The sequence below is a fragment of the Papaver somniferum genome, chromosome 9 (assembly GCF_003573695.1).
Source record: "Papaver somniferum cultivar HN1 chromosome 9, ASM357369v1, whole genome shotgun sequence".
In the NCBI taxonomy this organism is placed as follows: domain Eukaryota; kingdom Viridiplantae; phylum Streptophyta; class Magnoliopsida; order Ranunculales; family Papaveraceae; genus Papaver; species Papaver somniferum.
Genome location: NC_039366.1, coordinates 124,659,577 through 124,684,492, shown reverse-complemented (window position 1 = coordinate 124,684,492; position 24,916 = coordinate 124,659,577). Strand labels below are relative to the sequence as shown.

The 24,916-nt window shown below is 36.2% G+C and overlaps 4 protein-coding genes across 4 annotated transcripts; 2 read left to right on the top strand and 2 right to left on the bottom strand.

Annotated features, from left to right (window-relative positions):
* The first annotated feature begins 6,185 nt into the window (after positions 1-6,185).
* Positions 6,186-7,470, top strand: LOC113314153 (probable F-box protein At2g36090). Its single transcript, XM_026562919.1, has one exon. The coding sequence runs from the start codon at positions 6,272-6,274 to the stop codon at positions 7,328-7,330; it is 1,059 nt and encodes a 352-aa protein (XP_026418704.1). The 5' UTR covers positions 6,186-6,271; the 3' UTR covers positions 7,331-7,470.
* Positions 7,471-9,528: 2,058 nt separating this feature from the next.
* LOC113310747 (nicalin-1-like) lies at positions 9,529-15,393 on the bottom strand. Its single transcript, XM_026559515.1, has 14 exons — positions 15,042-15,393; positions 14,122-14,291; positions 13,301-13,404; positions 12,432-12,498; positions 12,063-12,155; positions 11,815-11,979; positions 11,578-11,718; positions 11,405-11,482; positions 11,012-11,124; positions 10,870-10,930; positions 10,620-10,787; positions 10,388-10,489; positions 10,117-10,206; positions 9,529-10,025 (listed from the first exon to the last, which is right to left on the bottom strand). The coding sequence occupies exons 1-14, from the start codon at positions 15,316-15,318 to the stop codon at positions 9,963-9,965; spliced, it is 1,692 nt and encodes a 563-aa protein (XP_026415300.1). The 5' UTR covers positions 15,319-15,393; the 3' UTR covers positions 9,529-9,962.
* A 342-nt stretch (positions 15,394-15,735) lies between these two features.
* On the bottom strand, positions 15,736-18,683 carry LOC113313993 (mRNA-decapping enzyme-like protein). Its single transcript, XM_026562763.1, has 8 exons — positions 18,421-18,683; positions 18,302-18,342; positions 18,173-18,222; positions 17,913-18,057; positions 17,732-17,788; positions 16,788-16,914; positions 16,207-16,686; positions 15,736-16,018 (listed from the first exon to the last, which is right to left on the bottom strand). Exons 1-8 carry the CDS (start codon positions 18,580-18,582, stop codon positions 15,959-15,961), a joined length of 1,122 nt encoding a protein of 373 aa, XP_026418548.1. The 5' UTR covers positions 18,583-18,683; the 3' UTR covers positions 15,736-15,958.
* Positions 18,684-20,794: 2,111 nt separating this feature from the next.
* LOC113312539 lies at positions 20,795-22,043 on the top strand. The gene is made up of 3 exons (XM_026561287.1): positions 20,795-21,253; positions 21,385-21,543; positions 21,837-22,043. The coding sequence occupies exons 1-3, from the start codon at positions 20,795-20,797 to the stop codon at positions 22,041-22,043; spliced, it is 825 nt and encodes a 274-aa protein (XP_026417072.1).
* The last annotated feature ends 2,873 nt before the right edge of the window (positions 22,044-24,916 follow it).

Here is a 24,916-nt window from a genome sequence, read left to right as displayed (position 1 = left end):
GGTGATGTGGCGACGAAGAAGAAAAAAGTGAATTCATTTGTGAGCTATATTTATGTGTTGTTTCAAAATATACTGGGGGGGGCGCCCGGCCACAGAGCTGGAAGAGAAACATGAGAGGGATTTTGGAGTTTTGTTTTCGATTCTTCGTTTATCTTTAGCCAAAGTTTTATTTTAATATGTTTATGGTTTTTGAGAAAGCGGCTAGCTGGAGTTATGTTAGGGTTTGGGTAGAAATCAATTTAATTGTGTAAACTCTACATTTATATGCTCAATAATGATTTAAATGACTAGTAGTTTTTCTTCATATAGCTTGGTATATTATTGTTCATGTGATTTTCTTGATTATTTATGCTTTTGAATTGATATTTCGTGCTTCGGTTAAATCCCTAGACGTGGTATGCAAGGATAGATAGGTAATGCTTTAGAATCACTACTCATGAAGCGAAGAAAACTAGAGAGGAGAAACAATATTTGAAAATGCATCAAATAGATTTTTAAAGATTAGTATAGTTTGCACAATTAATTGGTGGAAACCGAAAATCCTAACAACCTTCTATCATTCTGTTTTTTCGTTAAAATTATTTATTGTTTCATTTTGTTTCAAATTTCTGAAAACTCATTAACATTATCTATTTGATTATTTGGTCTTGGTATTAGTTAGAAATAGTATTTTCACACTCCTCGCGGGAACGACCTGTACTTGCCATTGTTCTACTAGTGAGACACTGTGCACTTGCAGTATTTTATTGTAGGTTTCCGAACCTACCACCGACGCATCAGTTCTATCTACCTCGGTCTGTACCTGTTGAATTTATTCGACATGTCTTGGCGTGGCCCCGGGTGCACTCGATGGATTCACCCTTATCAGAAGGCTCGGATTTTGTCCCCTTGATTCTTCCATCAGCGACATTCCGAATTCGGGATTCATTGGTTGATTTGATCTCTCGTTAGTTGTCACTGACGGTCCCTCACCTCTTTGGCAGAGGTCTCCGCCCTTAGGTTATCCTGACTGTCTGTAGTCGCGGACTCCATGAAAAATTGTATTGGTTCCGAGGACTAGTCCCCAATGAAGTCGCCAAATGTAAACACCCAAATATTATAATAGGACAATGTGGAGACTAATCCCAATACGCATATCTGGAGAACCCTATCTCTTTTGGGAGGAATTCCTCCTTTTATAGACAAACCCCGACATGTAAATACCATACACGTGTACTTTAGTACCTTTCTTGGTAAGTCTTCCATTATTAGCCGTACACATGTACTATCACACTTGGGGGTACTTAGACACTCACTAATTATCTTTTTTGGGCTTCCCATCATTGGGCACCCCATCCACGTAGCACCGTTGCTCATAGCTGCCCTGATCCTTCTGATGATGATCCCGACTCTGTTGATGGTGACCCCGATTCCACTGATGGTGACCTCGGTTATGGCCCGAAGCCCCCATTCTCGTCCTTAGCTTATGATTAGATTTCCCCTGTTCACACGTACAATTGCTGAAAACTTATGTTCAAAAATAGATTTAAACTTTAGAAGCATTGAGCACCTCGCTGCTCTTCATAATCTTCATTTATATCTCAAATGGTGCTTTGGTTATCCCAGACGAGTACGATTGCTAGATTGCTGAAACTTAACGTTCGAAAACAGATTTAAACTTTAGAAGCATTGAGCACCTCACAGCTCTTCATAATCTTCATTTATATCTTAAATCCCGCTTTGGTTAAATCCCAAACGAGTAAGGTTGCATTAATATCAAAGGAGTAATCGGTAATACCGTTAACCCTTTGGCTCGCCATAGGGTCACAAAGATCTTTAGAGTCGTTGGAATTATACAGTACTTAACAAAGATAGAATGAGATCATGAACGTGACTCTAATCAAGTAGATTCAATTATTGTAGTTACCAAACGGGAGGCCTACAAAAGTAGGTCAACAATATGTGATCCGAGTGATGGGTACATAGGATCGTTCGTGCACTTGCTGAATAATAATTCATGAACTGGGTCCTGTAATTAGTGATTCTTGCATTATTATAATCAAAGGCTGCTTAGTTTCATTTCACGTTTTGAAGATAATGCAAAAGGTGTAACAAAGAAGAGTTCAACAAAATTATGTTGAAAATCCAAGTCTTTTAGAGCTATTAATGCCTTTGAGCCCAATCAATGCCTCTGTGAGACCATTTCATGATAGTTGCTTGCTTTGGCTTCGAAAATATCCATAAGTTTTTCATTTTAGTCGTTCGCATTCATACTCTACTTGCATCAAATAAATGTGGAAAAAAACTGTCCATATAGATTTCTTTTGGAAGATCAAATGATTAGAATGGTCCATAATAAATGACAAAAGTCTAGGTTACTTTTTCCAACCGGTGCCGATAGTTCATTACTTTACAAAGAACTTTTCTTTCAAGGTCTTGCAAATAATATCCACATACGACTTTATGAGTGTATTCAAATTCCCACTAGATTATTTTGATTAACCCGCTAATTTCTTGCCCATAGTTTCCATTTGCCTGTTGAAAACCAGGTTGATGCAGGCTAGCTAGTGTCAAGTTACCCAACCCTACGTTGGTATCTATATGCAATTGGCCAATCACCCTTTTGTCAATGATGTTGAATAAAGACCCTAAGAAAATCTTAAGACATTTTGGGATTAAGACGTAAGATTGTGGGCTGGATCATCACAATACATACACAGATTGGTATTATACCAGTTTTTCAAAGAGTTTGAATAATATAGTATAAAAGAAACGTCAGTATCTTAAGTATGAAATCATTCACGGGGTGGTGCTTATACCAATTGTTATCATTTGTCAAGCTCTACTTGCTGCATGGAATATTAAGAACTAACCACGTGCAGACGTACTTATAAATATGTTGGCTGTCCAAATCCAAGCAACCGTTTCCGGCTTAGCTCCCTAAAGCTCAAGCTATCTAGCTAGTCAATTAAGTCAAATATGTCAATCTAATTAACACCTTCATGACAAAAATACGAATAAGTATTTCCAAAGACTTCTAACTGGGGCTCCCTCTGTATCATGAATCCGTTACCTGCCAATTTGGAGCGGATTGGTCCTTCAGCTACTAACCTTGACCAGCACCTTTTCAGAAAAGAGCAATAAGCTTGACCATATCAACAAAAAAATCAAGGAATTCGTGTTCAAATTGAAGAAGATGGTGATGTTATTACTCATTAGCTTAATTGCCAGCGAAACGAGTTCAAAACTTCAAGAAACGTGTGAAAAGAGTGTCCATGAGAAAAAAAAAGACCCCGAGGTATTAAAGATCATCCAAAGTGTTATTAACAACAGAAGCTAGCTGCTAGCCTAAGTTGGCACTTGGCACAGACACTAGAGGACGATTATGATCTCATTAGAGCAACTGCAGTGGTACGAGTATAACCAAAGACCAAAGACTAAAAAAAAAATCAAATTTGGGTTTAGTCCGTCGTGTGGCGTAACGGGGGAGAGTAAATTTGGTCGCGCGTTGATATAAAGTTCGTTTGATCGTCAAGCGTTGATAAAGATTACGCCTGGAATCAGGCGTTGATAAAGATAACGCCTGAAATGGGGCGTTTATAAAGATTACGCCCGAATATTGGGCGTTTATATAGTTAATTAGGGAGGTGTCATGTTTTAGTGGGTTAATAACAACATATGTTAAAAGGGTAAGTTAGCTGGGTTGAATGATAAAGCATTAGCAAGTTGTTAACTTTACCAACGCCTGGAATTTGAGCGCACACTATATCAACGTCCGATTCAGGTGTTAATTTTATCCCCGCCTGGAAGTCAGGCGTTAACTATACGAACGCGCGATGAATGACAAAGATTATATCAACGCCCGTTGTGTAGGCGGAGATTATATCAACGCCCGATTATATTTGGGTTTGGTCTTGATCGGCGACCAAATTTAGTATGGGTTTTAGTCTTTGACCAAAATTTGGTCAATAGTCCATCCCACTACGCCTGTCCATTGAATCAAATATTTGGGTTTAGTCGTCCACTGTGGACGCTCTTAGGACCATAGGTCAGTTAAGTGTATGGATGTCGATTCGTTCCGATAGTATTTAGTTTGCTCTTTAGTTTAGGTTTTATTTTCAACCTACCACGACTAAACATTTTTTTCTTGATCAATTTCTTTTTTTTTAGTACCGACAAATTTTGAACTCACATCATTTGTAAATCAACCAATGACTTACCACTATCTCGTAGGAGGGATATATATCCTCGAACCCAAACATTTTTGATTATCAGTGTTCTTACTTCATCAAATAGAACGAACGAACAAACCTAAAGATAAAAATCAGGGACCGAAATAATGACAGTATATTTAGCTTATAGTATGAGCAGCTTTACTGTTCGTATCTGGTCGGTTGCCTATTATGTCATGATGATGCAGACTATTGTTAATCGCATATCCTTCTCCAAGTTGTGCCGCTATCCAAATCCAATTACGTACAGGGACCAGCAAATACCTAGCTCGATACAGCCTAACTCATCACATACCATCAACTAGGATTTGAATGATGGTACTATACTAGCAGAACAGGGAAACGTAGCATTAGACTTTTCTGGTTAAATTCAATGCATTAGGTATCATTTTAGGGATATCATATAATTTGAGCGACTTGTATATATAACTAGTAACCAAATGATGTTGTGTACATGCTCTGCAATCTGATCAAATTAATATTTAATTATGCAGTTTTTGTGATAACATTTTATTAGAAAAAGACAATCACATATTTCCAATTTTTAGCTTACATTATAAGAAAATCAATTCATGCACATACACTTATGTTAGACTAGTTTCTTCTGTGTTCACAGAGTTCCACATTATTATATTACTATAAGTTTAATCTTGACACCGGCCGCAACAATATGTTGGTGGCTACCGAGGAGCTGCACGAAGATGCCGGCAAATGGGACATCTTAATTTATTAGCGTGGCTGTTTTGATTTTCAAGAAAACTTTCTTTAACATGCCTAACATAATCTTGATATATTCTTGATTCTGTGTATAAACGAGACTTTACAAACTATTCCGATAACTTTTGGTTAGTGACTAGATGGGAGCCTTTCACCTTAAAGTTCACTGTAGTTGACTGTAAAATCTGATTACGCTAAATCCAAACCAACGAGTTTAGCTGTTTAGGTGTAACTCTAGGAAAATAAATAAAAAACTACTGCTATGTTTACGGAAATTTTTTCTGAAATTTGTCTAGGTGTATTGATCTTTTTTTGTAGCGACAACAATCCATAAAATTACGTAGAAATTTTCTGACTGTTCGTCCTTCAATACTGTTATATATACACATTGCCACCGAGACATTCATTTAACATAACAAAGAAAGAGCACAATCAAACACAGTATGGAAACTTAGATTCTCCCTGGATCCGACAAACTACCGACTTATTAATCAGGTACTCATATGCTATATGTTACAAACCAGATCCAGGTTTTAAGTAGCCTCTGACAAGCCCCACAAGGGGGGAACTGTATCAACAATAGCGCACTCGTGTCACCACCAAAAGGGTATAACTGATGACTCAGTGCCACATGGTTCACAAATAAATGGCAATTGAATGAGTCAATAAAAATGCCAATAATAGTGAGACGAGAAGAAAGTGGGCTTCCGTAAGAGTCCATTTCAGTACAAACCAAATCTTTCCGGCACGGAGTCTCTTAACTAATCTACTTCAAATATTCTAATCTCTTTGATTACGAAAGTAACGAAACTACTTGTACTACAATCACTAAACCGCGTTTCCAGATTAACATAATCGAACCACTATAATAATCTCTGTAAATTGTTTATAATCTCCACAGATGACGTGACCGTAAGCTGGATTAATAAACAACTGTTATCTTTCTACATTTTTAACCACTAGTACAATATTGTAGTGCCGACTTTACACCTTAAATCTCTTGGAATAATGAAGAGATCATTTTTGAATAAATAAGGAATAAGATAACCATGAAATATAAATATCCAACATATCCAAATCAGAAGGCGTAATGAGTCTGAATTTTCAACATTTTTTTTATTATAAAGTGCATCCATAATCTATTATTGCCCTTTTTAATGTTAATTTACATAAATACCCCTGTTTGAGGGAGTGGTGAGATCATTTTTTAGCAGGAGTCCCGAATTCCCACCCTATATAAACTATCTCCTCTTCTCAGTCCAAATAACACCAAACATCCTATTTTTAGTGAGAAAACCAGTTGAAAAAGAGAAAAATATTCAATCAGAAAAAAAAGATAGTACATGTTCACTTCAGAACCACCACCACCACTATCAACGACGGCAATTATACAAAGTGAGTCCACCAACAACAACAACAACATGGGGGAGGCTACTGCAACAATTTCAACCGTTCATCCTGATATACTTCTAACACATATCTTCTCACGACTAGATGGTTCATCGTTGGCTTCAGCTAGTTGCACAACTACACAACTTCATTCTCTGTCTACTCAAGAACATCTCTGGTCTAACATCTGCAAATCCACATGGCAATCTACAAATGACCCACGTATTAGCCACCTCATCTCTACCTTCCAAAATGGTCCTCGTTCTTTTTTCTCTGATTCCTTTCCACTCCTCTCTTCAAACAATCTTCAATCGTCACCACCACCACCGCCACCAGCTTCAGAATTAATCTCAGCCATTGATATTCAGTACAAAAACAATGTTATCTACTCAAAAATAGAAGAAACCCAAACAACAACAAACTGGTTCCGGTGTTCACCATTTAGAATAGATTTATTAGAACCGAAAGATATTATCCCAACAACAATACAAAACGGCAAAGACATATGCCAAGACTTAAATGAGAACCTAACTTTGAGTTGGATAATTATTGATCCAATCCAACGGAGGTCAGCTAATCTATCAAGTTGGAAACCTGTTTCGGTTCATCGTCATTGGTTAACCGGAGAAATTCAGGTGAGATTTGCTACAATCTTGAAGGGCAGTGGAAACAGCCATGGAGATGAAGAAGTGCTGTGTGGGATTATTGTTGGATTCGGTGGCTGTGAAAATGGAGATGTTCAGGTGAAAGAAGTGAGTTTACAAATTGAGGATATGGATGGGATTAGTCTAAATGGAAGGGATAGTTTGGAGATCTTACAAGCTGGGATTGGAAGTGGAGAGAGAAAGAATATAGTGAGAGAAGAAAGGAAGGAGAAGTATGAAGAGTATTTGAGAATGAAGAGAGAAAAAGAAATCATGAAATTGAGAAGAGAAAAAAGATTAGATTCACTGTGTGGTGTCTTGGGTACACTGGTTTTTACTGTCATCTGTATGATGGTTTATTACCATTAATCATCTTTTTTTTACTGTATAACTAAGCTATATAGTTATAAATACGTATATACAGATACGAAATAGAAATGTGATTATGAAATAATCAGATTGGCCTTTTTTAATAAACTTTCAAAAATAATGGTGAACTTATGTTGTTATCATAAACTATACTACTTTCAAAAATAATGGTGAACTTATGTTGTTATCATAAACTTATGTTGTTACCATAAACTATATTACCTCCGTTTCTGGAAAAAAGATACGTTTTATAAGATTTTTTCTAAAGTGCCACTAAGATACGTTTTATAAGATTTTTTCTTAAAGTATCACTATCTCGGTTTCTGGAAGAAAGATACGTTTTATAAGATTTTTTCTAAAGTGTCATTTTAATACTGCAATAAGTAGCCAAGTCATTAGGTGATACTTGTAATGCTTAGGGGTGAGGTACATATATATCATAAGATTCATAGCCCCATGCTCCAGTTTGATCTTCCAACGTGGTGCGAACATGCAATCATTTCCGTGTGCAGAGACGCCCAATGAATCTGGATGGGGTACTAGTCCCGTACAAGGGATAAGTACAATCCCTCCAGCCTACTAGACTAATCCTCTGCTTACGCAGAAAAGATAAGGTCAAGAAAGTCGAACAATAAGTGCTGCTGCCCCAATCCTTCCGGCCACTTGCTGCTCATTAACACTAGTCTAAATCCAATTAATTAGTTAAAAGATGAATTTTGACATATTCAGTCTAAATCCAATTATTTTCCTGGCGCAAATTGTACGGACAAAGAAAAAGGATAGTTTAACTTGATTTTCGTTCATAGTCAAACGAAAAAGATACGTTCCTTCCTGTAGACGATGTTGCATATCTTCTCAAAATTGAAACAGTGGTTGCCCTCATGCAAAGCAGTTTTCATGTTTCAATTAATAGTCATCACTACTTATAACCGACCAGCGAATCTTGGTAAATAGCTCCCGTATCTCATCCGAGCGCCGAGGTGTACTGAACTAAGGGATGTTATGTTAAACATGAGAAAATGAAAGTTGATTTTGCATGTCCCGAGCCGTCACTCTTCTTTGCAAAATTTAGAAGAAAAGACACAAAACAGACACTGGGATTGGTTAATATGAGTGAAATAATTGATTCACTATTATAGATTTTGGCGTTCGTTTTTATTTTGGGGAATCGGCATACATGTGAACAAATTTTAGTAAGGAACGGTTGATTATAAAGACTAAGAGTGGTGTGGTGAACAGTATTAGAGCTACTTGTGTGGTGAACAGTATTAGAGCTATCTTAATCCTTGTTAGGGGAAAATCACATCTCAGGAAAGACATTACACAAGATGCACCTGATCAAGGACAACAACATCCCATCACATTGAATGCCTTGAACACCAAGTTTGTGGGGAGAATTACTACACGTTCTAATCACATTATTGAAGTATGTTCAGATGTAATAATCAAGGGTTTGCTTAAAAATTCATATATTTTTATTTAAGATTGGAAAGCTACATTCAAGGTTAGTTGGTTTGTCATTTCATACTTGTTAGTTAAGAGCCAGAAAAAATGGAGATGTTAAACGTGACAATTACAATTGTAGTAGTTCTGCACAGCCTGGAAAACATCAAAGCCGAAATCTGATTAATCTTGAAGGGATGCGCCAGTGAGGTGGATTTCAGCAGTTTCTGGTTCCCAGTCCTGTAACTACCAGAACAAGTCAAGTCAGGGTTTTGGTGGGGTTTTTCACGTCTGCCGGTACTCATCTGTAGTTGCAGTCAACGAAAGAGATACAAACTGAGTCGACCTACTTTTCACTTGAACTACAACTTTGAGGAACTTTTTAAACTTGTACGTCCTGAACGTACCTCAGGTGTTCATATGGTTCCTGGATGTTCACATAAAGATGGTTTTTGAAATGGTAAGAAGGTGAACATAGTACTCGTTTAAAATTAGTAACAAAGATGGTTACTGGATATTCACATAAAGTAGGATTCAATTTGTATCTTTTTGCAACTGGTTGAGCATTTAAGAACCCTCAGGAAAATCACAAGCATATCAGCGAACAAGTTTTGAGTTTCATTGACCTAGACGACTGCCGTTTTGGAAGGACCATTTCCAAGTCTTCCAAAGTTGTTGATGTTGTTGACAACAGTAACTCAGAACTCGTACAATTTCAACCAATCCAACTTGTTTCTACTTTCTAAACATTAATATTGAAAATGACATCACAATTTCTACTTGCTTTAGGTAGGGATCAAAAAATTGAGCATAGTACCTTTGCTTTGCATATAAGAAAAGAATTCATTTCTCTGCCCAGGTAAAAAGAATCCCACGAACTAGAATTTTTGCCTTGTAAAATTAATCTACAGATGGTAGCAACCTAACCTAATACTGCAAGAGGAATATTTGCACCACCAAAAATCGGATCCCTAGCGAGTCGGAATAAACCTAGCTACCAATGTGAGCTTTATGACATAAATAACTCACGATAGAGGCGTGTGACCACCTAATTTACAGCAGGATTGAGTACATCAAAGGAAAAAAAAAATCTAATCTGCTGTGATTATCATTAACCGATGCCGGTCTTTAGCACCACAAATGGAAGAGCATTAGGTCATTACATCTACTCCTGTTGTTATAACTTCAATCAACCTGATTTCATCTTACGTGAGGGAGGTCTTCTGAATAACCCAATGAGATCATCAAGACCCTGTAGATCAACAAGCAGTGTATCTATCAGATTCTAATATTTGCACAGAAAAAGGATATTTTGCTTTATACTGGAAATTGTGAAAGCATACCCTGGTTGTGATGACAAGAAAGCAGAACAGTAGAATCAAATAAGATCCCAAAACCAATGACAAGAGTAAGTCGAAGGTCACACTTGCAACCTGCAACACAAACCAAAATTAGATTGTAAAATAACCACTATTTTCCCTATATTTTTATTAGGAATGGTATCTGCAAATTTCTATTGCGCTAATATTAGAGGTACTAGTTCTCTTACTAAATAAATTGAACAAGGCAAAAGGAGAGCAAAGACCAAAAGAAAGAAATACAAAAAAGTTAGACCTGGTATATGTTAAGTTGGGATTTCGTTGAATCATAGAAAGTGAACATCCCATCAAGCAACTCATGCTGTACATTCACCTCAGCAGTATGTTCCTCTAATTCCTGCCAGCAGGAAAGCAAATAAAGCTAACATCAGAAGCTATACTCACTTGAATATCCAAGCTCCATCTGTCAGTGATTTGAAGTAAAATTACTAATTAGGAAACTGGAAATGATATAATTTGGCGGTAACCTTTTTCAATGCCAGGATAAATGGATCATTCTTCGGGAGGAAAGGTGCTACTCTAGGGGTCCGTGAGAGAAGATCTAGCCACGAGGTCACGTAAGATGGATTGACAGCCAAGCTACTGCCATCCTCGAAAATCTGGATGTTTTTTCCTTGATAGCCATAAATATGTCTCTGCATGAATCAAATGAGAAGCCATAATGTTTTTAATCATTTCTTTCTAATTATAAATTGCAGTAAATGGGTGAATGTTTACCGCAAGACTCTCTGCGACTAACTTTATACTTCTGACAACTGCAGCAGGATTTACAAGAGGCCTGCACAAAACCTAATCTGTAAATGCACGGCAATATAAAGGTCTAAAAATGAGTTTGTTTAAACTTTTTTGAGAATATTACCTTTGATCGTGCAGACCTCCAAAGCTTTTTAATAACCCTGGGGCAACTGATAGCTCTGAAAGGGTGGCAGCTGTAATTCTTGCCCTTGAAAATTGCTCATGCTCCCATGCTACCTGCCAGGTAGAAAATTGATTTATATTGACTATGCATATACTAGTATTGTTGCACAAAAATGCAAGTCTCAATTGATTCCAAGCAAAGCATAGTCACATCATCACATGTTTAGCACCAAATAGACAACTTAAAACATTGCAAGGACCTTGAAATAAATGGAACGATAAAAATCTCTCAACAACCCGCAGGTCATATAATATATGGATTAGTGTGCAACATGGGTCCATTCACAGTTATTTGTGGTGCAAGCTGTAGACACAGTTATAGAGAATATCTTACTCGTGAATTTGAAATGTTTATCTTCTTGTGTTTTACGCCAACTTTAACACCTAAATCTGCAGCTACATCTGAAAAGCCCTGCCAAAGTAAAAAGCAAATCACACCATCAAAAGGTTATCAAAGACTACCTTAATTTTCTTCCTAATAGAGAAACAAACAGTATGCGAACTTACTTCATACAATTGCTTAATGAAGGCATTTTCTGGAGGCTTAGAGACATGCATCCATAGTTCACTATCTAAAGAACCAATACTGTTCAAGCAAATAGCGTAATCAATGCTCTCACGTAAACGTTGATCAAGACTCCGGAGCCACTAAGAATGATGAAGTAAACTATGTCAGACAAACTAGCAAGAGGATAATCAGAAACAACAACTGAAATAGAGGCGATACAAAAAAAAAACAAGCACCTTTTGAGTTCCATTGTAGTTGTAAGGTCCACCAGAGGTTAGCCCAAACAGTAAATTATACTTTCCTCTGGTCTTTGGGTTTGAGTAAAGACGAGAAAATAACCTAGCTATCTCAAGAAGTGCTACAGCTCCACTACCATTACTATCACTTCCAACAGACAGTGCCTACAAAATTTTTAGAAGCTTCATAATTCAGATACTTATACAATGGAAAGGTATATTAGCTGGAAATATGATTGCCTCCATACCGGTGCAGCGCCAAAGGTGTCGTAAGATGCAACTATAGCAATTGTTGGAAGCTGATTAGTATCCCCAGCTGCTTTTAATCCTGGTAACCAACCCTGCCACAAAGAAACAAACCTTTATGATTTACTGAATAAGTTCTGGCAGCGCAAAGTAAGATAGGTGCCGAGGCTACCACAGTATTTGCAGGAAAAACAAAACAAAGGCAAGGGTCAATTTTTTTTTAGCATTGATGACAAAATCTGATGACCCCAGGATGATGCAGGATATGTAAACATTATTCTTAACATAATCAACCTCTTGTACCAGCTCTGCTATTATTTAAACAGTTAAACCAAATAAAAACTAAAAGAAAACAGAAGAAGAAATTGGACCTGAATGTTTGTGAGGGTGGAAGATGCAAGCTTCTTGGGTTCAGGAGTAGAGACAACAAATTTGTATCTGTATGTTGCATACACAAATTGCGATTAGACAAAAAGAGCATTCGGAAATCTACTTCCCTGGAACTCTTTCGAAAAAAAAAAATGGTGATGGAAACAATATTTTTGATTATCTAACACTTAAAACTGATAAGTGCCATAACAGAATGACATATTCCACAATTGATAAACAATGCTAAATTTGTATAATCCAACTAATAATTGCCACAAAACGGACATATTCCATTATGAAAATAGCATATTTGCAACGAAAGTGGCCAAGCTTAGGAATACAAAGAGAATCAAAAATATGATTTGATACTCAGTCCCAGGGAAAACAGGATTTACCGGGAAACCAGGGCACAATATGCAATCCGTGTCATATGATCCGTAAGTTCCCATGGACGACTTATGTCCTTACATACATTAAAGCTGACTGGTTCATACAAGGATTAAGCGTAAAACTTGATGGTACTAGACAAATCAACCTTGTACCTCTAATAGCTCATTAGGCTTCTTAGAAAGAACTAAAGACTCATTTCAAAAGTTTCAAAATCACTAAATCCCAACTTATTCAATGGAAGGTGCGCTACTGAGCTACACGCAAAAGATAACTATCTTTAGGAGTTCATATGAGCAATTATACTAATGAGATAGCCTAAGGACTAAATAAGACATCCAAAAAGATAAGGTTCCTTATCCCGACTTATTCAATGCAAGGTGCGCTACTGAGCTACACGCAAAAGATAACTAATAAGATAGCCTAAGGACTAAATAAGACATCCAAAAAGATAAAGTTCCTTAGAATGGTTATGTTAACTAACCCCCCAGTAGTTGCTGTAGCAGGCTGCCCTAGAGCATCATTTCTCTTGATATCATCCAACACAGCATCAATTTTGTCATCCTCAAAAGCAAAGTATACGGGATACTGAAAAAGAATAAAGAGGGTGCACAATCACCAAGTGAACGGTAAATGAATTCAAATACAACAATAGGAGTGTGAGAAATCTGACTTCAATCCCTTAAAAGCACGAGTAGCTATTAGACTTACTTACATCCATGACAAGATACTAAAACAACACAGACACTGTTCATGCAACAGCAACAACAACAACAACAACCAAGCCTTTAGTCCCAAACAAATTGGGGTAGGCTAGAAATGAAACCAACACTGTTCATGCAACATTTTATAAAATTTTAGGGTATACTCTGATTGTGTGCACGTTCGCGTATAGCCTTCACTCGCTCGTTTAGTGAATTGCATAATTTATGTCAACAAATATGAATCTTACGATAACCATCAATTCATAATGAACCCCGTACCATATATAAAAAGGAAGTTAGGGTAAGTATCATAGATGATTGAAATGATAGATTGATGGCCGGCTAAAGAGTAATTTGTAATTATAAAAAGGAAGTTATGGTAAGTATCATAGATGATTGAAATGATAGATTGATGGCCGGCTAAAGAGTAATTTGTAATGCTATTCAAGAAAACAATCAAACTGAAGTATGACTAGTAATAAATATTAATCTCATATTTACCATATCCAATACTTACCTGCCATTATAAATATTAATCTCATATGAGACTAGATGATAACACTTCGATGTATACTAAAACAAAGATGATACAAGCACTCACGGGAATGTTTGCGCCTATCAGTAATTGTTCCAATTCAATCAAAAGGCCTCTTGTCTGTTCTTGTTCATGAGTTTGACCACCTTCCTCGGCAACTTCTTTGTTAGAAGGACTAAACTTCTGAGGGAGTAGAAGTAGCAAACCCCCCAATTGCCGCTTTTCAGTGATATATTCTACATTATCATTACCAAGAGTTTAAAAGCAATGCCATAAAATACAAAATCGAAGAACTACCAACACAATGTGGATCTCGTAAACAAAACAAATTATATGGCAAATACACAGAATAACAATATAGCATAGCCTTGATCGCGCAATGATTATTTGCTAACTTGTCAGTAAATCATAAGTCAGGTGGATTGACGTCTGCTACAATAAGTTTTAGTACGGAAAGAACATCAAACATTTAATTTATATAAAAGTTTGATTGGTAAGGAAAGAGAGAAAGAAAGTGTATCCTAAAAAAACAAGTCATTCACACAAATTCAACAAGGCACTAGTTTTTCCGAAAGGATTATAGATTTATACTGAATATCGCTTCTTATACTACAAACTGTTATATCATACCTAAAACTACAAATTCCTTTCAAATGTTTAACCTAAATCACCACAACAAGAAATCTCATCCTCCTATTTCTTTCCCTATATCACCTAATTCTAGTCAACTAACAATCACCCATTTACCAATGCCAAAACATATAGCATAATTCTCGAAAATTCACTAGACTTACTCCCAGATTAACAAAGATCTAACAGATCTAAAACTTCAACGATACTCCATCACAAATTCAAATGTATAATAATACAAACAAAACCATAAAGTTTCTCATCGCCAGCATTTTAAGTTATCTAATCATCACTTACTCCAATTATAAAACTAGATTCAACGAAAAATGAAATTTGAATAATAAAAAGAGTAATACCTTGAATAGAAGTGAGATTCAAATCACGAAAATTGATGACAAAAACAGTACGAGAAAGATCAGTTCCAGGAGAGAACGGAAAAGATGAAGCGTGATGATTTAGATTAGATAAACGAGATCCATATGGAACACCACTAATATCATACTGAATAAGTCTGTATACATCAACAACTGTTGCTGCATCACATAGTTCAACACAAGCTACTAGTATAAATACTAGTGCTATTACTGAGTATACTGATTCAAGCACTTCTTGTCTTCCTTTTCTCCCCGCCATTAGAGAGAATTTCCACTGATTTTCTTCCAAGTTATGGTTTCAGTGTTTTGGCGATGGCTTTTAAGATGGATTTACCAGAGCCGGGGGGAGTTGAATAGTGGGTCTTTTTGGTTTCGATGAGATTTAATCTCACCCGTCTATCTGTCTACCTCTTCATTTCATGCTGCCGTTTGCTGTTTAATGAAGTTACGACAGTCTGATGCATCGTTTGATACATTGACCGAATGAGATATTTGTTTAATCTGACGGTTATGATATGTATATTTTTATAAATGGTCGTGCTAATCATGATTATTAATGCAAGTAACTACTTTAATCTCGGTTGCAGGAAGAAAATCTAAATCAATCCGCGAGTTAACACAGAATAGAATTGACACGAGTTACTTGAAAGAATGTTTTTTTTTTATTAGCAAAAAATTAAGAGTAAGTGACAAATTTTTTTTTGAATTGAACTAGGAAATTGAAATCAATATATTTCAGTAACCAAAGATTGTGTATAAAACCAACAACAACGACATAGAGCAAAAAGCTATACAAAACACGGTCTCAGACTTGAGAGATGAGTGCTTCAGATGGATTTCAAAACTACATTAATATATAAGAGAAATGGGAACTGCTGCTGCTGCATCTTTTAGTTCAGTCACGAGTAGTTTTGGGTGTTCAGCAACTCTTGGTAGAACATGTCGATAAACTCGTCTTTCTGCAAATCACACAAAAGAAATAGGAAATGTTAGCAGCAGAACGATGAGCGCAGCCAATTTGTATTCTAATTACAAGAAACGAGACACTACGATCATACTTGAGCATTTTCTAATACTCCAAAGAAGTATTCTGATATCATAGTTATAAAGACTAACCATTTTACAAAGTAAGTGGATAACAACAAACCTGAAATATCCTCAGAAGTGCATCTCGAACTTTTTCTCTGGTAAGGAATGGTCCAAAGTTTGGAATAGGAGTTGCAGAAGGAGCAGGTGTAAGAGACAGAGATGGAGTAGGGGGTGGAAAGGGTTGGAGTAGCGGAGTTCCATAAGGACGTTGCAGATTCACGGGAGGATGAAGAGGAGGAGCATTGGGTACAGTAGATGAGATTTGTGGAGCCATCAATGTGGATGGGGAAGGAGAGGGTACAAAAAACAAAGGCGTCAGAAGATTGGCAGCAGGGTTGTTGCTGTTACTAGACTCAAGGGAATCATATGAAGGCAGTGGGGGAGAGGGTGAATGTGGGATATAAGATGGTATTTGCTGGGTTGGAACTGATGAAGGTACAACACTGGGAGCATGAGAAGACAAAGGAATCCTTGCAGTAGGAGGCTGAGGTTGCCCTGCGTTTGCTGCATTCGAAGGATTCCCGAGGTTCATAGCAGCCTGTCACAAATAACATGTCTTAGTTGGAGAAGATTCTGATGGGAAAAAATGATCACCAATGAAGAAAAGACAAAATATGCGCTGTACATAAAAATACGTACACTGAAAAAGTTCACAAACGAAGAAGTATCAGGAACTTCATTCATGACAGAAGCATTTGATGATGATGGCTCAAGTGGACCCTCCATCACCGCCATAGAAGGGACTGCTTCCAATTCCTCAAACTCACTGGTAAGAAATGAAGTTCAGAAAAAATAAGATTAGATTTGCTCAATAAAGTTGATAATGCTACAATTACGACATCATCAATTGTAACCTGAACCAATTATAAAAGCATGATTATGGTAAAATACAGATTAGGCTAATGAAGTTAAAAGAAACTTACTCCTACGAGTTTAAGATGTTGAATTTCTACTATTGATAACCAAGAGAGGGCATGCGCATGTTCACAATTTCAAAATAAGTTGGCTTCATCAACACAAATAAGGTTGCTGATCTAATGCAGATATTAGAGTTACTCCTCATATTTGCTCTCATCAATCCTTAAGAAGTTGAGCACAACTAAATCACTGGTCCTTGGTGTTCGGATGGCACGCCCACCAAATTTATGTTCCTAAGAAGAACAACAGAGTTTATTTTATTTTCACCGTTGAAAATTCTAAAGCCAACCCCCACTTGTTCGGGACTAAAGGCTTGGTTGTTGTTGCTGTTGTTGAAAATTTTAACCTGAACTACTGAAGCACATTTATTTGAAAAGTTGTGATCAAACTGAACTAACTGATAAGCATTCAAGTACTCGCAGTGGGAGAATGTGATGTAGAACTATGCAACTAGTCATGCCCAAAACATTGTTTACAGCAGAAAGGTGGTAGAGAATACAGCATGCATTAACAAATTAAAATTCTTAGGCATAGTAATAAATTTTCAGAAAATATTAGAATAGCAAGATAAGGTTTCAGTAGCAAGACAATGCCCACATAAGTGAATCAATATTGGTTGTGTAACCGCTAAGATTATTTGATTTGACAGGAAAATTAAATATTACCTTTTAATTAAAGGTGCTTGTGGCTTTGAAGGAACTCTAGAGTATGCACTTAGTATCCTGAACGATCAAAACAACCAAAAATAAATAAATGAGTGAAACCAAAGCAATACTAAAAACTTCTTCGTAGTAAATATTCAGTATTTTCCAATTAGGTAATACCATATAACTTGCAACACTTTACCTACTAAAGAGATTTGCAACATCTTCACATTCACGGGCATTGTAAAACCAGATACCATTCACTTCTTGAGACGGATTTCGATATAACAAATATGGAACCTGAATTTCATACTCAAAATCTCCTAATAGATCCTCTACCAGATTATCTGTTTTCATAAACAATAATCTAAACCTTTATACAGACATAGTTACTTAACCCTAAAAACTCGTACAGAATTCAAAATAAATGAAAGTAACATAAACTGAGGTACAAATTTGAACCTGTATTGCGTCGATTCATTACGATGAACTGGAAACGAGGTTGTGCGTTCCTGAAAAACAACAGTAAACCGTTTTTCACACAATTCAACAATTATCAAATGTTGATTCAAAATGAAAAAAAAAACTCACCTTTTGACAACAAATAGAGATCCTTCCACATCCTTTCGACTCTGCAGTCAATCAGGATAAATCTAATCAGAAACAAACCGATATAAAGGGATAGGAGGAGGAGGGAGGGAGATACGAACCCATTGATTGAGGTCTATATTGAACTCGTAAAAGGTAACGTGTGCAGCTGTGATTAAAATTTCTTCGACGAAAGGATCAATTCTTTGAAGTACAGTGAGATTAAGGACTTTAGTACTCTGCTGATCCAGATTTGGCATCAATTTCCCATTCTGCTGTGACATTTTTACTCACGAAATCCAAACCCTAATTTCCAGACGAAAATTGGGGTTCTATTTCTTCTCTTTTCTTTCTTCTAACAAACAAGTTTGGTTTAGGAAATTCGACAACTCAGGAAAGAGAAAAATAGTGGCTATGGACGCGCTTAGCCCAGCCCGGCCTAGCCTTGCCTAAACTCTAAAGAGGCTAAGCGCTACACTGAAGTCCTGGCAGGCCAGGCTGGCTGGGCCGTCTTTTTTTGAGAACTCTATAAAGAAAGAAGAATTGGGAAAATTAGGCGCAGTCTGAAAAAAAAAATAATATTCTTATTGTCAGGCCCATAATTAATTTTAGATATTGTGACATCCAAAATTATCCGAAATTATTAAGAATCAATACATAAATCGTTATGCATACTATTTTTCAGATATAACTCGTTATACAGCCTAATTTTCAGGGATATAATTGGTAACACAACTTGGATATAACATATCTAAAAATTCGTGCCTTGGAATTTTAACAATACTAAATATCTCAACTTCCTTTCTTATCATCCTAAAAATACTCCGCAATTACTTAACAATACTGAACATATCCAATTGTGCACCAATAGCAGCAGTATTGAATATTTTCACAATCCTGAACTTCACACCCAAACTTTCTAGAAAGTTCGTTTCTGGGAGAGTTATTTTTCCTGTGGTGTAAACTATTCTCTCCAATTACATTACCTTATGGAGGAGTCTCAATCTAGTCAAGTTATGGATTTGGTTAACAAGTTCAAGAAAGCAACTCTAGACTTGGGAGATGTTAATGAACTGGAGATTATCAGCAACAATAACAAAGAAGAAGAAGATAAAGATGAATGGGAAGCAAGTGCGATTGGCAAGGTTATTATTGAAGGACGAATGAATTATGATATGGTAGAAAAAGGCATCACCTTTACTTGGCCTTTTCTCACTCTGGAAAACCTAAGAATCATAGAGGTGGAGCCAAATGTTTTCATATTCAAGTTCAATCAATGAGAGCTGCTCAAAAAAGTTATTGATGAACGTCCGTGGAACATTAACAGGCACCTGTTAGTTATACATGATTATATTCCGGGAACGGTTTACACAGAAAAACATTGGGGTTTTCAATTATTTTGGATCCAGCTCAAATACATATTGCCAGAGCACATGAATGTCACTTCTGATACTAAAATATGACAAGTTATGGGTGAAGTTGTGGCTATAGAACCAACATATGCAATCCCTATAGGTGGGATCCCTGTGAAAGTTTGCGTTAATGTGGATCTTTCTATGCCTATGAGAAGAGGGGTGAAATTCTCAACCAATGCAGGGGTTACTAAGTGGCAACAATACTTATTCGAGCGACAACCTAAAAGCATATGCACTGAATGTTAGATTGTGAACCATTCAAATGATGTCTGTAAGGATGCTGCGATCTTTTTGAAGAAGGCTCATGAGAAACCTTATTTTGTTGGGAAAATTAGCAACATTCGTAAAAACATATCAATTGTAGCTACAACTAAGGAATCTGCCTCTATCAAAACTCCTGCAGCGAAAAAGAACCATAAAAAGTTTGTCAAATCTAATGTTTCCATTCCTCCAAAAGATGGTGACATTATTAATTTAGATTCTTTACTCAAAGGTGAAGAGACTTTATCTGAAGAAGACAGTTGACTAGGCAAGCGTCAAAGAGCTGGTGAAGCTGATTCTCTTATTCCTCCTGCTACTGAGATTTCATCACACAACAACATTATGATTCCAATCACTGGCCCTACAGATACTCAAGTGATCACCACTGAAAAGAATCAGAAAACACAACCACCCAAGGGGGATCAGGTTTCACTCATTACTTTCACCTTTAATTATCCTTCTTATTCTTAATTTGCAACTTCGTTTTATTTGTTTACATAAATTACTCATTATACCTGAATTTAATTACTTATCTCAGTCTGCATTTAATAACCCTAAGTACATTAAATTTTCCCATGCAAAACCCACGGTAGTAAATAAGTTTTCCTGCATATCTTGTTTTAGGTTTTTTAAGCACTTTTTTACTTTGCTTTGCATAATTCAGCTGATAGTATCCTTTTTCAACATGAAAGTAGTTTCATGGAATGTTCAAGACCTCAACACCCCTACCACCAGAGATCATCTTAAGGGCTTAATTAGATACCAAGACCATGATATTATATTTTTATGTGAAACTAAAACCCATGAAGATAAGATGAAAATGTTGTTAGCTCCATTTAAATTTCCTAATATGAGATTTCTCCAACCCATTGGTTTGTCTGGAGGTCTAGCCCTTTTATGGAAGAATGGTTTCATTTGTGATGTACTTAGTTGTGAAGATAATATGATTCATGTTGCAGTTCAATGTGATCCTAGTCAACCTGAATTATTATTATCCTGTATGTATGGATATTGTGATTATTCTAAGAAGAAAGTTCAATGGGAATTTATCAAAGACATTGGACTCAACATTGCTCAGCCATGGGTTTTTCTTGGTGATCTTAATTTTCATATTCTAGATTCTTATTCATCAGCTTCTTCTTCAGGTGATGGCTTTGTTAATTCTATCATTCAGGAAGTAGGTTTGCAAGGTTTGGGTTTTATAGGCAGAGAACACACTTGGTCAAATAATAACTTGGAAACGGGGAAAAAGAGATCAAGACTAGATATGGCACCAATGGTTCTTGGAGTCTACACTTTCAAGACTCTAAACTTCTTCATTTAACTCAAAATGGAAGTGATCATTGCCCTGTGATGTTAGTGACAGATCACTCTCAGCCAAAACTTTGGAAGTCGTTTAAATTCTTTCAGACTTGGCTTCAAGATAGAACTTGTGCAGCTGAAATTGCTAAGGCTTGGGAGAAATCAGTTCAAGGCTCTCCAGGTTTCAAGCTCATTAAAAGGCTTCAGTTCACCAAGATTACTCTATCTAAATGGAACAAAACTCATTTTGGAAACATTGATCAGAATGTGGATAATCTCCAAAAAAAAGCTATCTGCAATACAAGCTCTGCCTTTTTCTCCTGAAAATACTTCAAATGCGTTAGAAGTTAGTCAAGAGTTGGATAAGTGGCACAAGATACATCATGAGTTATATAGACAAAAGTCTAGAGACAACTTTGTAAAAGATATGGATTACAATACTAAGTATTTACATACTTTAACAAAGAAGAAGAGATCTAGAAATAACATTGATTCTTTAAAAAACAGATGATGAAACTTGGTTACAATCTAGGGATGATATTTCTAATTTGCTTACTCAGCATTTTAAGAATATAAGTACTTCTCAAACTACTATAATTGAAGAACAATATTATTCTCATATCCCTACTCTAATTACAGAGGAAGATAACAATTTACTTCTTTTGCCTCCAACAGATGAAGAGATTCTTAAAGTTCTCAAAAGCATGGAGAGTTGGTCTGCACCAGGACCTGAAGGCTTTCAATCTGGCTTCTACAAGTCACAATAGAATATAGTTGGTAATTGGCAGGGAATTAATCTACATCAAGCTGGAAGAACCACAATGGTTAAGGCAGTGCTTAATGTTGTTCCCATGTATCAGATGAGTACCTTCAAGATTCCTAAGTCTATTCTCAAGAAACTTGATACAATACAAAGGAAATTTTGGTGGGGTTACAAGTCTAATAGAGGGTTACATTTAATTGGATGGCACAACTTGAGTATATCCAAGTATTTAGGAGGTTTGGCATTTAGGGATTTGGAGATGTTAAATCATGCATTCATCACTAAAATTGCATGGAGAATTTGCCAAAACTCTGATCACATATTAACCAAAATTCTCAAAGCTAAGTACTTCAAGAAAGATGAGTTTTTACACATTGAAAAGGAAAGGAGTAATTCTTCATGGACATGTAAAGGGATTGAACTTGGTATTTCTATTCTTCAACAACATTACACTATGGAAATCAACAATGGTAAGGGTACCAAAATATGGATTGATAGATGGATTATAGGACTGGATATCAAAGTAGAGCCATTACACCCTTCACATCTGCAATATGTTTTTGTCAGTGAGCTGATTTTACTAGATTCAAACACTTGGAGTGTGCCTCTTCTCAATATGTTGTTTACTCCAGTTATTGTTGACAAGATCAAACAGATGCAGCTTTCCCTTGATGAGCAGGATATTGTAAGACGGAACCCTTCAAAGGATGGAGTTTTCTCAGTCAAGTCTGCATACAAAAAACTCACTGAAACTAGAGTACAAAATCAAGTTGCTCTTAATGATGTTCCTACAACTGTATGGAAAGCACTATGGAAGATGAAACTGCCACATCGGGTTAAACACTTCACTATGGAAGATGAAACTGCCACATCGGGTTAAACTCTTCACTTGGAAGTGTTTGAAAAACATAGTCCCTACAAGGTGAGACTTTCTCAGGCAATGCAAGATATTGAAACTCATTGTGAAGTTTGTAAACAAGAACATGAAGACTTATTTCATATCCTCATCAGTTGTTCTCATGCTCAGGCTGTATGGCGCTCACTTAATATCAACATTGCTCAGATAATTAATCAGTGTCAGATGGTTAAAGAGTGGATTATTTCTTGGTTTAAAGATATTCATAATGCAGGAAGTGAAGCAATTGATAACTGGAGAAAGTTGTTGATGGTAGGGAGTTGGATAAAATGGAAGGAAAGGTGTGACTGTGTTTTTCAAGATAAAAAACTCAGCCCAAGTCGTACTGTCGAAAGGATTCAGAATTAGTTGATTAGTTACAACTCTCCTACTAAGGAAACTTCACCTGTAGTTTCAGCTGATATATCAACTCCCACCTCTGCATCACCTGAGCATATTACTAACACTTTCACTTGCCTGCATGATATTTTGAATGAAGTTACCACCTTTAAATTCTTTGTTGACACTTCATATGATAAATACACTACTGACTGTGGGTCTGGAATTGTCTGTTATGATACTGCAGGTACACTCGTTGGATTCAAGGGATCATATGCAGCTGGAATAATTGATTCAGAAGCAGGAGAGTGTAAAGTTGTTCTTGAAGGACTGAGATGGGCAAAGGCAATGGATTTAGACAGCATACACATCATATCAGATGTTGAGGCTGTAATTAACTCCATCAACAATATTTCTTTTTCAATAAGATGGGAGAATAGAAAGATTATGCAAGAGATCAAACAATTGTTTTCCTCTTTCAACTTTACCAAAGTCTCCTATGTTAGTAGGAATTTTAATTCTTCAGCAGATTCTATTTCTAAAGTAGTTAGGAGAGAAAAACTTCAAGTAGAAGAATCAGTCATGATGTTACAAATTTGCAAACAGTTCTATCCAGGCTTTTAGATCCTAGTATTGATTAATAAAATTTTCATTTTATCTAAAAGAAATTTGATAATTAACATAATCAATCACATGTTCATTTTTAAATTATATATATATATTAGTAGGATGTTCAATAATATAAGTATTATTGTGATTTTTATTAACTCAATTAACAAAACGTATCTCATGTGTTCAATACCCAACAAATGCATAAATAAGAAGTGATTCACCTCTTAGGTGTAAAATTTAAGGACGATATAACATAACATAATCGTCCTCAATAAGGCGTCAGAGCAGTGCTCAGTTGAACCATTGGATGTTGGTATTTCAAGTCTGTTATCATATTTTAGATGCCAAAACTATTTCTTGATTTGTATTCTTTTAAGTCAGCTTGGACCACATTAGATATAGGTAATAGAGTTGTAAGATTTCCTCAAACTTTTCCTTAAAGACTGAAAATCAAAGAACATACGAATATATCACTGAATAACTTCATCAAAGGATAGTTACGAAGTTTGATTTTTCCTTTTGGACTATTTTCCATTTAATCTATTTATCTATGGTAGTAAGTCAAAAAATTTAGAATTAAATAACACACAAATAAGGTTGTCGTCACGGACTATCGAATAACTAAGTCTAGTGAGATTTCAAAGTTCAAGCTCATACTTGTCAAGATTCGAACAAAATCAAGAGAGAAAATCTAGTGAGTTATGAAATTCTGGATTCACAAAACTACTTTTTGAGTTCGCGAACTTAGTCAAGTAGAGTTTCTACTGATAACTTTCTTCACACTAGTTTCGCGAAGGTAAAAGTCTAGTAGTTTCACTGTAGACTTTTTTCATCTTGAGTTTGCGAACCTGAGTTTTAGCCTTGATGAGTTGAGCATGATTGACGAATGCACTATGATTCATGGATTGAGCATGTCTGCTGGGACATATGCATAAACGTTGAGTCTAATAAATTTATGAAATATATGCGTCAGCTGAGACATTGATACTCTGATGATATGGATGAACGAAGGACTAATAAGATTCCTCGAT

Excerpts from the sequence above, each read along its gene's own strand:
- LOC113310747 (XM_026559515.1), bottom strand. The coding sequence starts at position 15,318 with ATGGCGGGGAGAAAAGGAAGACAAGAAGTGCTTGAATCAGTATACTCA. Across the intron at positions 11,483-11,577 it reads TCATTAAGCAATTGTATGAA|GGCTTTTCAGATGTAGCTGC; the intron begins GTAAGTTCGCAT and ends TTACTTTGGCAG. Across the intron at positions 10,490-10,619 it reads TTATCCTGGCATTGAAAAAG|GAATTAGAGGAACATACTGC; the intron begins GTTACCGCCAAA and ends TCCTGCTGGCAG.
- LOC113312539 (XM_026561287.1), top strand. The coding sequence starts at position 20,795 with ATGTTGTTAGCTCCATTTAAATTTCCTAATATGAGATTTCTCCAACCC. Across the intron at positions 21,254-21,384 it reads GACTAGATATGGCACCAATG|ACTTGGCTTCAAGATAGAAC; the intron begins GTTCTTGGAGTC and ends AAATTCTTTCAG. Across the intron at positions 21,544-21,836 it reads TTGGAAACATTGATCAGAAT|CATTTTAAGAATATAAGTAC; the intron begins GTGGATAATCTC and ends TTGCTTACTCAG.
- LOC113313993 (XM_026562763.1), bottom strand. The coding sequence starts at position 18,582 with ATGTCACAGCAGAATGGGAAATTGATGCCAAATCTGGATCAGCAGAGT. Across the intron at positions 17,789-17,912 it reads GTTGCAAATCTCTTTAGTAG|GATACTAAGTGCATACTCTA; the intron begins GTAAAGTGTTGC and ends TTGATCGTTCAG. Across the intron at positions 16,915-17,731 it reads CAAGCACCTTTAATTAAAAG|TGAGTTTGAGGAATTGGAAG; the intron begins GTAATATTTAAT and ends ATTTCTTACCAG.
- LOC113314153 (XM_026562919.1), top strand. The coding sequence starts at position 6,272 with ATGTTCACTTCAGAACCACCACCACCACTATCAACGACGGCAATTATA.